General features: G+C 41.0%; 1 protein-coding gene across 1 annotated transcript in view; it reads right to left on the reverse strand.

The window, feature by feature from the left end:
- Window positions 1-1,077: 1,077 nt before the first annotated feature.
- Window positions 1,078-16,985, reverse strand: part of MARCHF5 (membrane associated ring-CH-type finger 5) — a 64,598-nt gene continuing 48,690 nt past the window's right edge. The window contains exons 3-6 of the mRNA XM_023226247.1: window positions 12,328-12,458; window positions 3,607-3,790; window positions 3,299-3,465; window positions 1,078-2,050 (exon numbers count right to left, since the gene is read on the reverse strand). Of these exons, the coding sequence (XP_023082015.1) occupies window positions 1,934-2,050; window positions 3,299-3,465; window positions 3,607-3,790; window positions 12,328-12,458 (599 nt within the window). The 3' untranslated portion in view covers window positions 1,078-1,933. The remainder of the gene's footprint in view (window positions 2,051-3,298; window positions 3,466-3,606; window positions 3,791-12,327; window positions 12,459-16,985) is intronic.

Genomic DNA, 16,985 nt, shown 5'->3' on the forward strand with positions numbered 1-16,985 from the left:
ATAGATTTTATATTCCCGTTCAGAACTGTAGTCGTGTTAAGAAGGCTGTTAGTCAGATCTTCTCTTCATCTCCAAATAAAAATTTGAATGTTCAACATTCAAATAAACATCATATAACTCAAAATTAAGACATTCATACTATAGAAACCAGTCTTTAATTACTAAAGTTAACATATATTATTGCAAACTAACATAGCTCAATCTATATTTGCTATACTCCTAAAGTGGCCACTTATCAGTAAGGGGAAGCATTTATTATTGTCATGCATTACTGTGAACAAGAAAATAAATAGGGTTTTGAAAATCTCTCTTAAAATTTAATTTTAATTAACAAAAATAACCATTCAGGTTGCTGAACATTAAAATGGCCCATCTATTGAAAATGGCTTAAATAATTGCTTTTAAAAATGAATACAGGCCGGGCGCGGTGGCTCAAGCCTGTAATCCCAGCACTTTGGGAGGCCGAGGCGGGTGGATCACGAGGTCAGGAGATCAAGACCATCCTGGCTAACATGGTGAAACCCCGTCTCTACTAAAAATACAAAAAACTAGCCGGGCGTGGTGGCGGGCGCCTGTAGTCCCAGCTACTCGGAGGCTGAGGTGGGAGAATGGCGTGAACCTGGGAGGCAGAGCTTGCAGTGAGCGGAGATCGCGCCACTGCACTCCAGCCTAGGCGACACAGCAAGACTCCGTCTCAAAAAAAAAAAAAAAAAAAAAAAAAAGAATACAAAACTAAATAGTGATTAAGATGCTAATCTCATCAATATGACAATTAAAATCTAAAAACATTAGTGTTGGTTTTCTATAATAAACTTAAGCCAAAAACAATGACCTCAATATTTACTTAAGACTTCTTGTTTTCATACTTTTCTCCTCATTAATATAAAAACAAAGAGCTCAAGGCCTCACCTTGGTTTATTCACTGCTGGTTTTCTATGTGCTAAAACTAGACTATCAACTCTGTAAGAGCTTGGACCAAGCCTGTCTTGTTCATATCCTATAGCACTCTGCACAGTGCCTGGCAAATAGGAGGTGATCAGCGAATATCTCAATAACTGAATCAATGAAAGAGGAGAGTAAAATAACTTTATTTTTATTTTTGCAAATCATTCTCTGCTCAAACTACCATAAACTGGCAGCTGTAATTTCTAGAAATATGGGTTGAAAAAACTCCCAGAGATGGAAGGACCTGATGAAACACTGAAACACACACACACGCGCGCGCGCGCACACATACACAACTGGATGAGTCAAAATTACTTCATGAAGTATGAGATGTCAACATTATGCAAATAAAATTTAATAGTGAAAAAGTGATCTGGAAGCCCTGTGAATTTTTACCCTACACATTTTGGAGGACATCATATGGGTTAAAGAAAACACCACAAAATCTCATTTATTCAGATAATCATTTGAATCTTTACATACATTTTTGGTTATTTATAACTAATTTAATTTACATTTCCTCATATTAACATGTCCTCTTATTTAGTATGTAATCAAATTATGTCAGTGAGAAAAATCCTCATAGTACCTTAATTGAGTTGCTGATTCTGAGAAAACACTAAACATGAACATGTACAAAAGAGGCATTTGAATAAAACAGCATGTGCATTTTTTTAATATTTGCACAGTTTGATCTTTGCATTTCTGTCTGGAGAAAATATGAACAAAACCTAGGTTTACCATGCTAAGATAATGGTTCATATGACTGCCATAAAAGTAGTACATACAAACAATGAAAACAAATCACATCCTTAGGTTCCGTGATTACCGAGATTATTTCCCCTGCCCTAAGTGCTTTATTATATTCCTTAAAAAATATAGGAGCAGCAGCTTATCACAAGTCTCCACAAGAGCATTAATGATGGAATTAAAACAACACAACAGATTCATAAGGATGAGAGAACTGCAGAACAACCAGAAGTCAGTTTTATGCTTCTTCTTGTTCTGGATAATTCAGAATTTTGCGGTGTGCCTGTCGTAAATATTGCTGCTGTTTGAAGTAAACTTTAAATGCTCCTTTTATGGCAACAAAAGCAATTCCACCCTAAAATAAAGAGGAAAATTAGCTTTTTATAATACAAATTTAGAGAAACATAGTAATAACAGCAATTTTATTTAGATCACAAAAGCCATAGGCTTTGATGCTAAACTAATTCAGATGACTGCAAATGAAACTGCTGTCCTTTTCTACTAGAAGATGAGATAGGGAGAGAGACAGACTATACGCTGTTACTACAGGTAACAGAGGACAGAGATGCCTTCTCCATTATCCTTTCTGACTAGTCTTTCTTCCATGTAGTTTTACATATACTCTGATATACAAAGAAGAATGCTAGGGCACTATGTGCAGACTGCCACTGTTGGGAGCAAGAAAGGCCAAAGGGATCGTGACCAACTCAGCATTGCACTGGAGGCTATATAACCAAACAGCAAACTGTTTATCGTGAATGCAGGATGTGAGCAAACCTCACCAAAGTGTTTGCTGAGGGCCATCACTCCCTGGCACAGCGTTCCTTGAAGTTATCTACTGGGAAATCTAGTGCCTATTGTTCGAAGGATGCAGTCTTGCAAGCCTGCTGTGAACCAAACTGCTGACTGACAATTACCCAACAATCATCCCTGCTTCTCCTATCTCTTTTGCCTCGTATGGAGGCTGTGTAAATTTCAGGGCCCTTGTCCACTAGAGGCAAGGTGCCCCCGACCCCTTCTTCCAAATATACTCTCTTGTCTTTGTCTTTTATTCCCACGTTTGCCCCCTTTGTTCAGTCCCCCAAGGTCCGTGCAGGTTACATGCCACCAGAGGGGAGAAGTGGAAATAACAATAATAGCAAACAACATGAGTGCTTACTATATGCTAGTACTTATACAATCCTCACAATAATCCTGATTATTACCATCATTACCATCACCATACTACAGGAACAAAAAGTCCAGACATTTGATTTAGATTTCACAGCAAGACAATTTCTGTGATGGGATTTGAACCAGGTGGTCTGATCGTAAAGCAAAAGCTCTGCACTGTAATCCCACTGGCAAGAGGGGCAGGTGTGATGATTCACATATACGCCAAGAGAGAAAGCACCTACAATATAGTTCCAAAAGGCCAGAACTGCTGCAGTGGTTTCTCGTATTTTTATTTCCACTCAAGCTATTGAATGATAGTGAGGCTCAAATAGAGGCTTAATGCGTAGGAGCCACAGACTGAATATTTATACAGTTCCCCACCTTTTAAAAACAAATACACTTCATTCTCTTTTGCAAGGTAATATAAGTAATATTAAAGCCATCTTACCAAGATTGTCCTTTGTAAATTAGAGTTAACACTACTGAACATCAATTTACCAACTATTGTCGCAATAGTAGGAAAGACAAGGGCTCCACACAAGATTCGAGTAGCAGAGACATGATCTGCTAAAGGATTAGCCTCTGCTGGAATTCGAGGAACAGGACAACCAATCCCTAGAGGAAAAAAATGTAGTGCATTAGTGCTAATAAATCAGAAGAGTTAGAATATCTTCAAACATGGCTAAAAAAGCATGTTATGCTTCTTCTATAAGACCAATCTGGTATGCACTTTACAACCACAGTTCAGGGCCTTACCTGGAAATATACTATTTAAAATTTGAAGTTTATTCGAGTATTTGCGCCACAGTCTAAGCACATAGTCCTCCCAGCGAATCATCTTGCCTAATATCAGCATGACAGGAATAGTAGGAAGTCCAATTAAAAGGAATAAAGGATCAGCTCTCTCCATAACATCCAGACCTTCTTTATGACCTACAACCTGTGAAACAGATAGCATATGTTAGAATTACTTCTTTTTCAAATGAGGGGTTGCATGTTAAGCTCTATTTTTTTTTAATAGAAAATGTAAGCATTTCAAAAGAATACACAGAAATAAAAAGTTTAAAAAATAAGCTGGAAAGCTATCAGTCCTGATTTATTTATAAGAAATGTCTCATTCAAGGGAAAAACAAAGTTCTCAAGCCATTTCATACCACATAGGAATAAAAAAGCTTTTAAAATGGCTGACCCAGACTGATTACATTACAATAGAGGGGTGGGGACCCCTGATTGTTGCTTCTATTCCTTTATTTGATTTGGTTAGACTGGGCTATGGAACTGGGATATAATTCCAAGTTCTTTTGTCTTCCAGCAAAACAATTGTTTTCCTGATCTTCCTTCTAGGAGATTAAGCATAGCCAGTCAAGAGGTAGGACCGGCCTTCAAGAGATGGCCTGAAAGCTCATTTCTCTTTGGCTCTTTCTCCTTACTTAGTGGTGTGTAAGATAGGGTGTGATGTCTCTGGCTGGCTAAGTGTTTACCCTACAGACCAAACCCTCCTTAAGTACACTTCCAAGGTCTAGAATTGAGGGACTGTAGTAGGAGGTCCAGTTTTGGTTACAGATCCCAGGCATTTTTCCCAATCCAGGAACTCTAGGGTACCCTATCTATGGGGGTAATGAAGCTAATACAACTTTTTCCTTACTCTATCCTAGTCTTGGGGCTATTTCTAAATTGGTGTAGATTCCAGAAGGCAAGAAATACAAAATTGGCATTTGTGAATTTCTACCTTTTCCCTCTCTCCAAAATCCTTTTCATTTCCACATCAATCTTGGCCTTAAATTTACCTCTTTTTGTTGCTGCTGTTTCTGAAATGGAGTCTCGCTCTGTTGCCCAGGCTGGAGTGCAGTGGTGTGATCTTGGCTCACTGCAACCTCCGGCTCCTGGATTCAAGCGATTCTTCTGCCTTAGCCTCCTGAGTAGCTGGGATTGCAGGGGCATGCCACCATGCCTGGCTAATTTTTGTATTTTTAGTAGAGATGAGGTTTTACCATGTTGGCCAGGTTGGTCTCGAACTCCTGACCTCAGGTGATATGCCCGCCTTGGCCTCCCAAAGTGCTGGGATTACAGGCGCGAGCCACCACGCCTGGCCAAAAATGTTTTATAAAAGTGTGTGGAGAGGACCAAATTTGAGCTATGGATATAGTCCAGACTTCTACTCGGTTAATTTATCTAACTAAGATGTAATATTAAAGGACAGGAAGCTAGCCTCTTCCTAACGGTCAATAATGTCATCGAATTTGATATTCTTCTGTGTCACCAGGTAGAACTTACCAACTTCCTATCTTGCATGTGGAAGGTGATCCTTTTGAGTTGCCCTAAAATGAAATGGTCTGGTGTATGATATTTCATAAGCCCCAATTCCATAATAGTAGCCCAGATTGTTTTACCTGTAATGATTTCCCAGGAAATATCTATCTATCTATCTATCTATCTATCTATCAATCAATCAATCATGGAGTTTTGGTCTTGGCACAATCTTGGCTCACTGCAACCTCCACCTCCCGAGTTCAAGTGATTCTTCTGCCTCAACCTCCCGAGTAGATAGGATTACAGGCGCACGCCACCACACCTGGCTAATTTTTCGTATTTTTAGTAAAAACGGGGTTTCACCACGTTAGCCAGGTTGGTCTTGAATTCCTGACCTCAGGTGATCCACCTGCCTTGGCCCCCCAAAGTGCTGGGATTATAGGCATGAACCACTGCGCCCGGCCAGGAAATTCCTTTAAAGAAAAAAAAAGACAGGGTCTTGCTATGTTTCCCAGGTTGGCTTTGTACTCCCAGGCTCAAGCAATCTTCCCACCTCACCCTCCTGAGTAGCTGGAACTACAGATGGGTGCCACCACGTCCGGCTAGGAAATTCTATTTTTATATCATTAAAAATTTCAATATAATGATCACTCTAAAGTTATAACTAGATATGATTAAATATTCTCAAAGTGTTAGCAAATAAATTCAGAATATTTGAAAAAAATCCTTTGTTGGGTTACATGTCCTTTTTTTGGGTTTAGAAATATAAAGGAGAGTGAATATTCAGGTATAGACTAGAGCAAGAGGAAGTTTGTTCCTCATGGGTAGCAGCAAAAATCTTATAAGGTATTTAAGAATAAGGAGACAAAAAGGAAGTAGGGGTTGGGCACTGTGACTCACAGTTGTAATCCTAGCACTTTGGGAGGCTGAGGCAGGCGGATCACCTGAGGTCAGGAGTTCGAGGCCAGCCTGGCCAACATGGTGAAACCCCGTTTCCATTAAAAATACAAGCCGGACATGGTGGTGGGCGCCTGTAATCCCAACTACTCGGGAGGCTGAAGCAGGAGAATCACTTGAACCCAAGAGGTGGAGGCTGCAGTGAGCCGAGATTGCACCAGCCTGAGCAACAAGAGTGAAACTTCGTCTCAAAAAAAAAAAAAAAGGAAATAGGGCAAAGAGTAAGTAAAGGTCCAGTATTTCACTTGTTACAACTAAACTGAAGAGAGATGCCCTGTGCTCAAGCAAGTTAGAAGTGGGATGAGGCTCATCATTCACACATGCATTCATTTATTCAACTGAATACTGACTTTGTGCTGGGGCTGAAATGGCAGGTTAAAGAGATGTCTTCTAGAAGTGAGAGGACATCAAACCAAACAAGTGTGCAAATATATACACTGTGAAGAAATAAGGTAGTATAACACCTGCAGTACATTACCTGCTAAAATAATCATACTCGGAGCAATAAATGAGAATAAGCAATGGGCCTGATTTAATTTTGGCCAATACAAAGTCAGTGAACCTGTGTGTAATCACATACATTCTGCTTTCTTGTCCCAAGATTTAAAAACATTATTTTTAAGACTTCAATTTTGGGGTGAGATCCAGGAATTATATCGAATGTCTAAGAATTTGTTATCTAGGTATAAAATAAAGGCCTGGTTGGGCACAGTGGCTCACGCCTGTAATCCAAGCACTGAGGAGGCTGAGGTAGGTGGGTAGCTTGAGTCCAGGAGTTTGAGACTGGCCTGGGAAACATGATGAAACCCTGTCTCTACAAAAAATACAAAAATTAGCAGGGCGTGGTGCTATGTGAACGTAGTCCCAGCTGCGCAGAGGGACTCCCCTGCGTGGGAGGATCACCTGAGCCCAGGGAGTTCAAGGATGCAGTGAGCCATGACTGTGCCACTGCATTCCAGCCTGGGTAACAGAGTGAGACCCTGTCTCAAAAAAAAAAAAAAAAAAAAAAGAGGAAAGAAAGAAAAGAAAGAAAGAGAAAAACAAAAGACCTATAGAATTGTAGGTTTAGAGAAAAATATTTTTTTGTTTTTGTTTTTCCCGCAGAAGGGCTAAAAGCTAGATCTTCGTATCTAGGTAGGCCTGCAGTTCATTGCTGCTGAAAGGCTAAGAGTTTTAATTAAGGTCTGAGATTTTAAAGTACTACTAGAATCCTACATTAATTAATTAATTAGAGACAGAGTCTTGCTCTGTCGCCCAGGCTGGAGTGCAGTGGAGCGCTCTTGGCTCACTATAACCTCTGCCTCCCAGGTTCAAGCGATTCTCACGCCTCAGCATCCGGAGTAGCTGGGAGTACAGCCACTATGCCTAATTTTTTCTTTGTATTTTTGGTAGAGATGGGGTTTCACCACATTGGCCAGGATGGTCTCCAACTCCTGGCCTCAAGGGTTCTGTCCGCCTCAGCTTCCCAAAGTGCTAGGATTACAGGCATGAGCTACGGCACCTGGCCAGAATCCTAATGAGAGGATGAAACAGTGATGAAATAATAGGGTTTTTAAACTCAGAATTAAGGATAAGTACTGTAATTAAGAATGGGCAAGGGTAATGGGGGTTCTCGTTACGCTAGAGGCAAAAGTGGGAACTAGGCTAAATATTAAGTTTCCACTGTTCCAGGATAAAACGTTCCAGTTGCCTCTGGCACCAGGCTTCACTTAAGGAGCCAAGGGACAGAAGTCCTAATGCTTCTTCTCTGCTATGTGGCACTGGACATGTAAACTCTCTAAACCAGTAAACCGGGAATACTTTATAATAATAATAATCTACGTCATAAAATTGTTGCAAGGATTAAATGCATCAGTGCTAGGTGTTCAATCCAGTGCTGGGAAAAAAAAATTATTGTGTTGTCTTTTCAATAAAAATGCAAGAGGAAGGTCCTATTCAAGTTCCCTACAACTAAGAATTCTCAGGGAACTAAGAATCAAGTTCCCTGATTCTACGACAGGTTCATGGAGAAGGAAAGAAAATAAACGGGAAAAGAACAGTGATCTGATTCCTTAATTTGGTTTACTTGTACTGCAGGGTTGTTAAGGAACCAGAGAAAAACAATCAAGTGTTAAAAGGCAAACTCTAAATACTACTGATGGTGTACAGGTGCACATTCTCTATCATATGTGCTCAGGAAAGTAAAAGTCATCTTCCCAATACTCTTAAATCACACAACACTACCTACCTACTGTCATAGCTCGTCTCATTTCTGGGCTTAAAAAAAAATCTTTTCAAGTGAGACAGTACATGTGAAGGTTATTTCTAAATAGTAACCCATAATATATGTGTACTACAGTTTTTGCTTCCTTGCTTATTTCATTCTACCGATTCAAATTATTTCCTTTAAGGGTTAGTTCAAGACTTTTCTCATAATTTCAAATCAAATGATCTTTCACTCTTACTAAATTAAAATATTGTTTATTTAGTCTTCTGCCCTCTTACCACATTTATTTATCTAACCTGTAACTGTTCTCCAGTGGTTTCATTTATGAACGTCTTGTCTTGGACTATATACCTTGATGTTGGGGATCAGAGTTTTCAATTTATTTGTGTTTTAACAAGTACCACCTTAACAAGTGTCCCATTAATTACCAAAATTATTTTAACATTGTGTCAGCCTAAAAGCCTTTCTTAAAAAAGAGCCATCTCACTTCTTATGGTCAATAAAGTCTTAAGAAAATCACTCAATATCATTTGCAAAATATATATATCTATATAATGTATTTGTACATTAAATAATGTATAATCTCCTCTAAGTTTCTATGTCTTTCTCAGTCTTAGGAAATCATCCTGCTCCTCCCTCCTCAGGTGACATACTAATACTCATTATTTGAACTGGTCACATAAAAAACATAAAGACTGCCGGGTGCAGTGGCTCACACCTGTAATCCCAGCACTTCAGGAGGCAGAGGCGGCAGATCATCTAAGGTCAGGAGTTCGAGACCAGCCTGACCAATATGGTGAAACCCCATCTCTACTAAAAAGACAAAATTAGCTGGGCATGGTGGCGCATGCCTGGATCCCAGCTACTCGGGAGGCTGAGGCAGGAGAATCGCTTGAACCTGGAAGGCGGAGGTTGTGGTGAGCTGAGATCATGCCACTGCACTCTAGCCTGGGCAACAAGAGCGAAACTCTGTCTCAAACAGAAAAACAAAAAACAAAACCACAAAGATTTATGAAACCCTTTAATGTGTTAGTTTCTGTGTAGATGCTGTAACAGGGAATACAGAAGCATAAAATGGACTTTGCTTTCAAGGAAATTACCTCCTAACAGGAAAAATAAGGCCTAAAAACAAGAAAAGTTAAATAGATAATCTATATAAGAAATGCCACTTCATCAGGGCAGGACTAGCTGCCATTTGAGGAATAAAAATGTCAAGAATGTGGAGGAAGAAGGAATCACAGCAGGCAGGAGTTGCCTGTAAGTTCTGTGGAGGAAAGCTAGCTAAGCCTGGAAGGAGGGTTTAGATTTGGATAAGTATACAGAAGACTAGAAGGGCAGGTATTAGGTTGGGAGGATGACATAAGCCAAAGGACAGAGGTAAAAAACTAAACAACATAAGGATGGGTTGGAGGAGACAGCCAACAGACCTTAAAGCAGAACGAAGTACAATTACAGAGTACCCTGCGTATCAAATCAGGCTAAAGTTCAAGTCAGTGGTTCTCAAACTTTATTCACTACACTCATGTCAAATGATGTTTCACTGTGATTCATTCCAGTAACTGTATCCACATTTTTGGGATGTCATCATCATTTTATAAGGAAGTCTCATAATACTCTGTCTCACCATGACCATTAATGGAGTAAGCCATAAAGGTTTGACCCTGGCATAGATACATATGCAGCTCCTGGAATATTAGGTAAAATTCCATGCATTCCTTTTTTGTTCATGTAAATTCTAATTTATATTAAAGAAAAGCAAATTATATCATCTACAAACCTGTGTTCACTACTACAGAGTTACTTAGGAAACACTTAACCAATCTAGATGCTGCTCTTGAAGACTACTACTTAAGGTAATGTTGATGTTACAATGGGGAGTAAGATTTTGACGGTACTATTTTAAGAGGATTCATTTGGAAAGATGGACTGATAGAAGAATATGAAGTCAGATAAACCAAGAAGCTTCTTCAGCCATCCAGGTATGATGAAGTGACAAGAAGTCAGGTGGTAAAGATTGTGGAAAAGAAGCCACAGATGCAAGACATATCAAAATGGAAAAACTGCTTGGATATTCAGTGGACTGAATAGAGGACTACAAAATAGGAAGACAAGGCCAGGTGTGGAGGCTCATGCTTGTGATCCCAGCACTTTGGGAAGCTGAGGTGGGAGGATCACTTGAGGCCAGGAGGTTGAGACCAGTCTGTACAACATACCAAGACCCCATCTCTACAAAAAATAAAAAATTAGCTGGGCATAGTGGTGTGTGTCCGTAGTCCCAGCTACTTGGGAGGTTGAGGCATGAGGATCATTTCAGCCCAGGAGTAAGGCTGAAGTGAGCCTTGATTGCGCCACTGTACTCCAGCCGTGGTGACAGAGTAAGACTTTGTTTTGCGGTGGGGGGACGGTTTGTGGAGAGTATTGAGGGGGGTGAAGAGTCAAACATAATTCTAAACATGTAGGATGGGCTGGGTGCAGTGGCTCACAACTGTAACTCTAGCACTTTGGGACACTTTGGGAGGCTGAGGCGGGAGGATCACTGGAGCCCAGGAGTTTGAGACCAGCCTTGGCTACATAGTGAGACCCCTCCCACCATCCTTCAAAAAAAGTAGCTTGGCGTGGTGGCACACACCTGTAGTTCCAGCTACTAGGGAAGCTAAGGTGGATAGATCACTGAACCCAGGAAGTTGAGGCTGCAGTGAGCCATGATTGTGCCACTGCATGCCAATCTGGGCTATATAGAGCAAGACCCTGTCTCAAAAAAAAAAAAAAAAAAGGATGTAAACTATAGATAGGAAAATAGAAACAGAAACAGAGGAATGATGATGGAGAATAAATTTAGGTTTCTTGTTTTTTTTTTTTTTTTTGAGGCGGAGTCTTGCTCTGTCGCCTGGACTGGAGTGCAGTGGCCGGATCTCAGCTCACTGCAAGCTCCGCCTCCCGGGTTTACGCCATTCTCCTGCCTCAGCCTCCCGAGTAGCTGAGACTATAGGCGCCGGCCACCTCGCCCAGCTAGTTTTTGTATTTTTAGTAGAGACGGGGTTTCACCGTGTTAGCCAGGATGGTCTCGATCTCCTGACCTCGTGATCCGCCCGTCTCGGCCTCCCAAAGTGCTGGGATTACAAGCTTGAGCCACCGTGCCCGGCCAAATTTAGGTTTCAAATGGAAGAAATGACAAGTTTGATTTCAATAATTTTGAGTATGAAGTCACAAGAGATCATTGCAGCACTGGATTTGAGAAAAGAACAGGACAAAAGACCTGAACACAAAAAGAACTAAGTTGATAGCTGGAAATCTTTAAGAAGAAGGTATAAAAACAAGAGTCAAGGGTTTGGGACTAAATTTTGAAATTTATGTCTCTCTAACCTTCAGCAGCAGTTATTGATTGTAGCACTGTTTTTCTTTTCTTTTTAAAATTTTTATTTTTGACCACTTATCCAAGTTCTGTGTAGCACTGTTTTTTTTTGAGACGGAGTCTTGTTCTGTCACCTAGGCTGGAGTGCAGTGGCATGATCTTGGCTCACTGCAATCTCTGCCTCCCAAATTCAAGCGATTCTCCTGCCTCAGCCTCCCGAGTAGCTGGGATTGCAGGCATGCATCACCATGCCTGCTTAATTTTTGTATTTTTAGTAGAGATGGGATTTCACCATGTTTGCCAGACTGGTCTCGAACTCCTGACCTCAGGTGATCCGCCTGCCTTGGCCTCCCAAAGCGCTGGGATTGCAAGCTATGCAGCATTGTTTTTATAGCAAAACACTGAACTAACTAAACGTCTAACCACAAGAGACAGGTTGGTTAGTAAATCGCTGTAATTCTATAGATAGAATGTTAGCAGATTTCTGCATACTTATATGAAATGATCTCCAAGATTCACTACGAAAAAAGGGAGATACACCTATAATATACTCCTTTTTGGGTAAAGAAAAAGTAGGGGAAATAACATATTTAGAAAGAACATGAGAATGTTATTTCTTATTCAAAATAATACACTTTTAAATGTCTAACAAAAAAACGTTTTAATAGATCTTCACACCAAGTAGTATCACTATATAGGTAAAATAGTGAACCTGCATCACTGTCACTGCTCCATAAGTCACAGCTGTCCAATAGATAGAGCCGACCATTATTCCTGCTGCAGCAAATGGACAGGCTTTTGAGATCAGTCTATCTGCAAGATCCAAGACGTAAACCACTGGACCTATAACACAAAGAAAAGAAGTAAAGGTTCAACACAGGGTGGACTTTTAAAATGACTAGTTTGATATTTTCTATAGATCTAAAATAACTTCCCCTCAAAAAGAGACAGGGTCTCACTTTGTCACCCAGATTATAGTGCAGTGGCATGATTATAGCTAACTATCGCCTCAAACTTCTGGGTTCAAGTGATCCTCTTGCCTTGGTCTCCCAAAATGTTGGGATTACAGGCATGAGCCACTACACTCAGCCTAAAATACTTTCATGAAGTTGGACGTTTTGATGCTTTAGAAATAACTGTTATAAATTTGATGGGAACCTAGACTAGAATAGTTTAGAATTTCTCAGTCATTTGCACGAATAGCTAAATATTACTTCATAAATTCTCGCAAACAGCCTCCTCAAATTTTTATCTTTATTACTGAACCTAAAATTAGAGTCTCAAATATAGTTGCTTCTTATAAAGGAAATAGTCCTCTCACTTTCATCTCTTAATCATACTGGCCACGGTGAAATGGTCATTTCCGCTTGCTTTTCCCATCAAATTCCTGGCAACAATTAGATTCTCTCGTATTTGGTAAGAATATCATTTCTCTGACTTCACTCACTGTATACCTTGATACAGTATATAAACGTAACCAGGGCCATTTTCTTGTGTTTATATAAAGCCAATTTATCTCTCTTTGATTTTCAATATGCTGTATTTAACTGAATATTATTCTCTAACAAATTTCCTTTTATGATTATGAAGCCAGTTTTTATAGCATTCCAACAGCTGTATGTGCCAATTGTGCTTCTATTATTATATGCTTACTCTGAAATCTGATTACTACTTCCTTCTGGAAGTTATTTGGAAACGCAGCATTTGGAGGTATTCTGACTACCACTAAGCCCAATATAATTTAGCTCCAGAATTTTCCAGAAGAATGGAAGGGTCTCAGCCCTGACTTAAAGGCCAAATATAATTGAACATCTAAGTTTATTTATTTATTATCTTTATTTTTTTTTTTTTTTGAGATGGAGTCTCACTCTGTCCCCCAGGCTGGAGTGCAATGGTGCAATCTTGGCTCACCGCAACCCCCACCTCTTGGGTTCAAGCAGTTTTCCTGCCTCAGCGTCCTGAGTAGCTGGGATTACAGGCGTCTGCCACCATGCCTGGCTAATTTTTGTATTTTTAGTACAGACGGGGTTTCACCATGTTGGTCAGGCTGGTCTTGAACTCTTGACCTCAGGTGATCCACCCGCCTCAGCCTCCCAAAGTGCTGGGATTACAGGTGTGAGCCATCGCACCCGGCCAGCTATTTATTTATTTATTTATTTATGTATTTATTTTTTGAGACGGAGTCTCGCTCTGTCACCCAGGCTGGAGTGCAGTGGCCGGATCTCAGCTCACTGCAAGCTCTGCCTCCCGGGTTTAAGCCATTCTCCTGCCTCAGCCTCCTGAGTAGCTGGGACTACAGGCGCCCGCCAGCTTGCCCGGCTAGTTTTTTGTATTTTTTAGTAGAGACGGGGTTTCACCATGTTAGCCAGGATGGTCTCGATCTCCTGACCTCGTGATCCACCCGTCTCGGCCTCCCAAAGTGCTGGGATTATAGGCTTGAGCCACCGCGCCCGGCCCTATTTATTTATTTTTGAGACGGAATCTCACTGTGTCACCCAGCCTGGGGTACAATGGCAGGATCTCGGCTCACTGCACCCTCCGCCTCCTGGGCTCAAGTGATCCTTCTGCCTCAGCCTCCCAGGTAGCTGGGATTACAGGCGTGCACCACCATGGCCAACTAATTTTGGTATTTTTAGTAGAGATGGGGTTTCACCCTGTTGGCCAGGTTGGTCTCGAACTCCTGACCTCAGGTGATCCATCCACCTCAGCCTCCCAAAGTGCTGGGATTACAGGCATGAGCCACTGTATCTGGCCCTAAGTTTATTTTTTCAATTTAATTTTTAATTGTTTTTGTTTTGAGACAGAGTTTTGCTCTGTTGCCCAGGCTGGAGTGCAGTGGTGCAATCTCAGCTCACTGCAACCTCCACCTGCTGGGTTCAAGTGATTCTCCTGTCTCAGCCTCCCAAGTAGCTGAGATTACAGGTGTGTGTGAGCCACCAAAAAAATATGAAAACGTCTTAGAAATGTATAACAATTATTACCTACCTTCTGGGAACTTATAATCTAAAGGCAGAAGTTATACACAAAAACAGTTTATTTTCTCTATACAAATAAATTAACATAGGATTCTGATGATAAAATAATTAAACAGGTAAGAACAAAGCATCCATCTATGGAGGCTCTGATCAAGACTCCCTGCTGATCACTGGAGCCAATAATATCACTATGTCACTGTATGAAGACAGACTATACATTGTAAAGTAGAAAGAACATTAGAAGAGATGTCAAAGGAACTGTCATTTATCATACATATAACATATTTACTTATTACTGTCAAGCTCTAACTTACACAACATTTAAAACAATGATAAGGTGTCTTTCAGGACCAGAGAGATGAAACAAGTCTAATTCAGTACACACCAACTCTACATCCTCTAATAAATAGCATTTCTTGAGGGTCTACATGAGACTGTGTGCTGTGCCACAGGCATTACATGCATCATTATTTAATCTCAGAATATAGTGCTGAATTCTCATAACATACAAATTTGCTGGGTTAAGTTTGTTAACTCCCTCAGAAAGCACAATAAAAGTCATCTTAGTCACCAAAGATCCCTCAAATGCTGGTAGTAGAAGTTAAAGACAATAGGTATATATAAAACCTCAGCACTTCAACCTTTGTATCGATTGATAATTAGATTTTTTTCTTTTTTCTTTTGAGACGGGGTCTTGCTCTGTCACCCACACTAGAGTACAGTGGGGTGCTTATGGCTCACTGCAGCATTGACCTCCTCAGCTCAAGCGAGCCTCCCACCTCAGCGCCCCAACTAGCTGGGACCACAGATGTGCACCACCAGGCTCGGCTAATTTTATTTATTTAAATTTTTTTTTTTTTTTTTTTTTTTGGTAGAGACGGGGTCTCCTGTGTTGCCCAGGCTGGTCTGGAACTCCTAGGCTCAAGCAATCCTCCCACTTCAGTCTCCCAAAGTGCTAGGATTACAGGCATGAACCACCATGCCTGGCCTAGTAATTTTTTAATCAGAAAACTGAAGCCATAAAAGAACATTTACCAACTCCCTCCAGCACATGTACCCATCAACCAATATCCCACCGAGCTGAAGTCAGTCCCCTCGCTTATGCACTAGATGGTCCTATCCCCTCGGCAACTCAAGGCCACAGCTCCAGCAATTCTCTCCCACTCTCCTATGTAATTTCTCCCTGCTCTTTACTGGCTCCTCATCAAACAAACATGCTATTATTTCTTCTGTGTTAAAAAAAATATTTAAAACCAAATTTTTTCTTGAGCCTTTTTGCCCCACTGCTTCATTTCATTGCTCCCTTTGCAATGAAATTCCCCTGAAGAATTGTAGTTCTTTTTTTTTTTTTTGAGACAGAGTCTTGCTCTTGTTGCCCAGGGTGGAGTGCAACAGCACGATCTCGGCTCACCACAACCTCTGCCTCCTGGGTTCAAGTGATTCTCCTGCCTCAGCCTCCTCAGTGGCTGGGATTACAGTCATGTGCCACCACACCCGGCTAATTTTGTATTTTTAGTAGAGACAGTGTTTCTCCATGTTTGTCAGGTTGGTCTTGAATTCCTGACCTCACGTGATCCGCCCGCCTCAGCCTCCTGAAGTGCTGGGATTACAGGCGTGAGCCACCGCGCCCGGCCCTCTATCTGATACTCTCGTTTTGAACCCACTTCACCAAAACTGCTTATCAAGGTCACTAACAACTTCCATTTAGCCAAATCTAATCTCAGTTTTCCTCTTCTTTGGCTTATCCTGAACTTTTATTTTATTTTTTTTTGAGACAGAGTCTCACTCTGTCACCCAGGCGGGAGTGCAATGGCATCATCTTGGCTCACTGCAACCTCCGCCTCCTGGGGTCAAGCAGTCCTCTTCTTCAGTCTCCCAAGTAGCTGGGACTACAGGTGTGCACCACCACGCCTGGCTAACCTCTGTATTTTTTGCAGAGATGAGGTTTTGCTATGTTGCCTAGGCTGGTCTTAAACTCTTAGGCTCAAGCGATCTGCCCACCTTGGCCTTCCAAAGTGCTGGGATTACAGGAGTGAGCCACTGGACCAAGCCGAGAACATCTCTCGTTTTTCTTTCTATCTCACTACTCATTTTTCAGTCTCCTTTGCTGGTTCTTCCTCTTTTTTCCTTTTTCTTTTTAGACATGGAGTCTCACTATATAGTCCAGGCTGACTTCAAACTGCTGGCTGAAGTGATCCTCCCATCTAAGCCTCTTGAGTAGCTGAGACTACAGGTGTGTGCCACCATGCCCCTTCCTCCTCTTCTTGACCTAAGTGAGGCCCAACCTACGAACCCCTACTTCATCACACTCCCCATTTGATTACCTTGCTCTATTTTTCTTTTTCCCAAAGCACTTATCACCTAACATACCCTAATTTACCTATTAATTATATTT

This window comes from Piliocolobus tephrosceles, chromosome 9, assembly GCF_002776525.5.
Source record: "Piliocolobus tephrosceles isolate RC106 chromosome 9, ASM277652v3, whole genome shotgun sequence".
In the NCBI taxonomy this organism is placed as follows: domain Eukaryota; kingdom Metazoa; phylum Chordata; class Mammalia; order Primates; family Cercopithecidae; genus Piliocolobus; species Piliocolobus tephrosceles.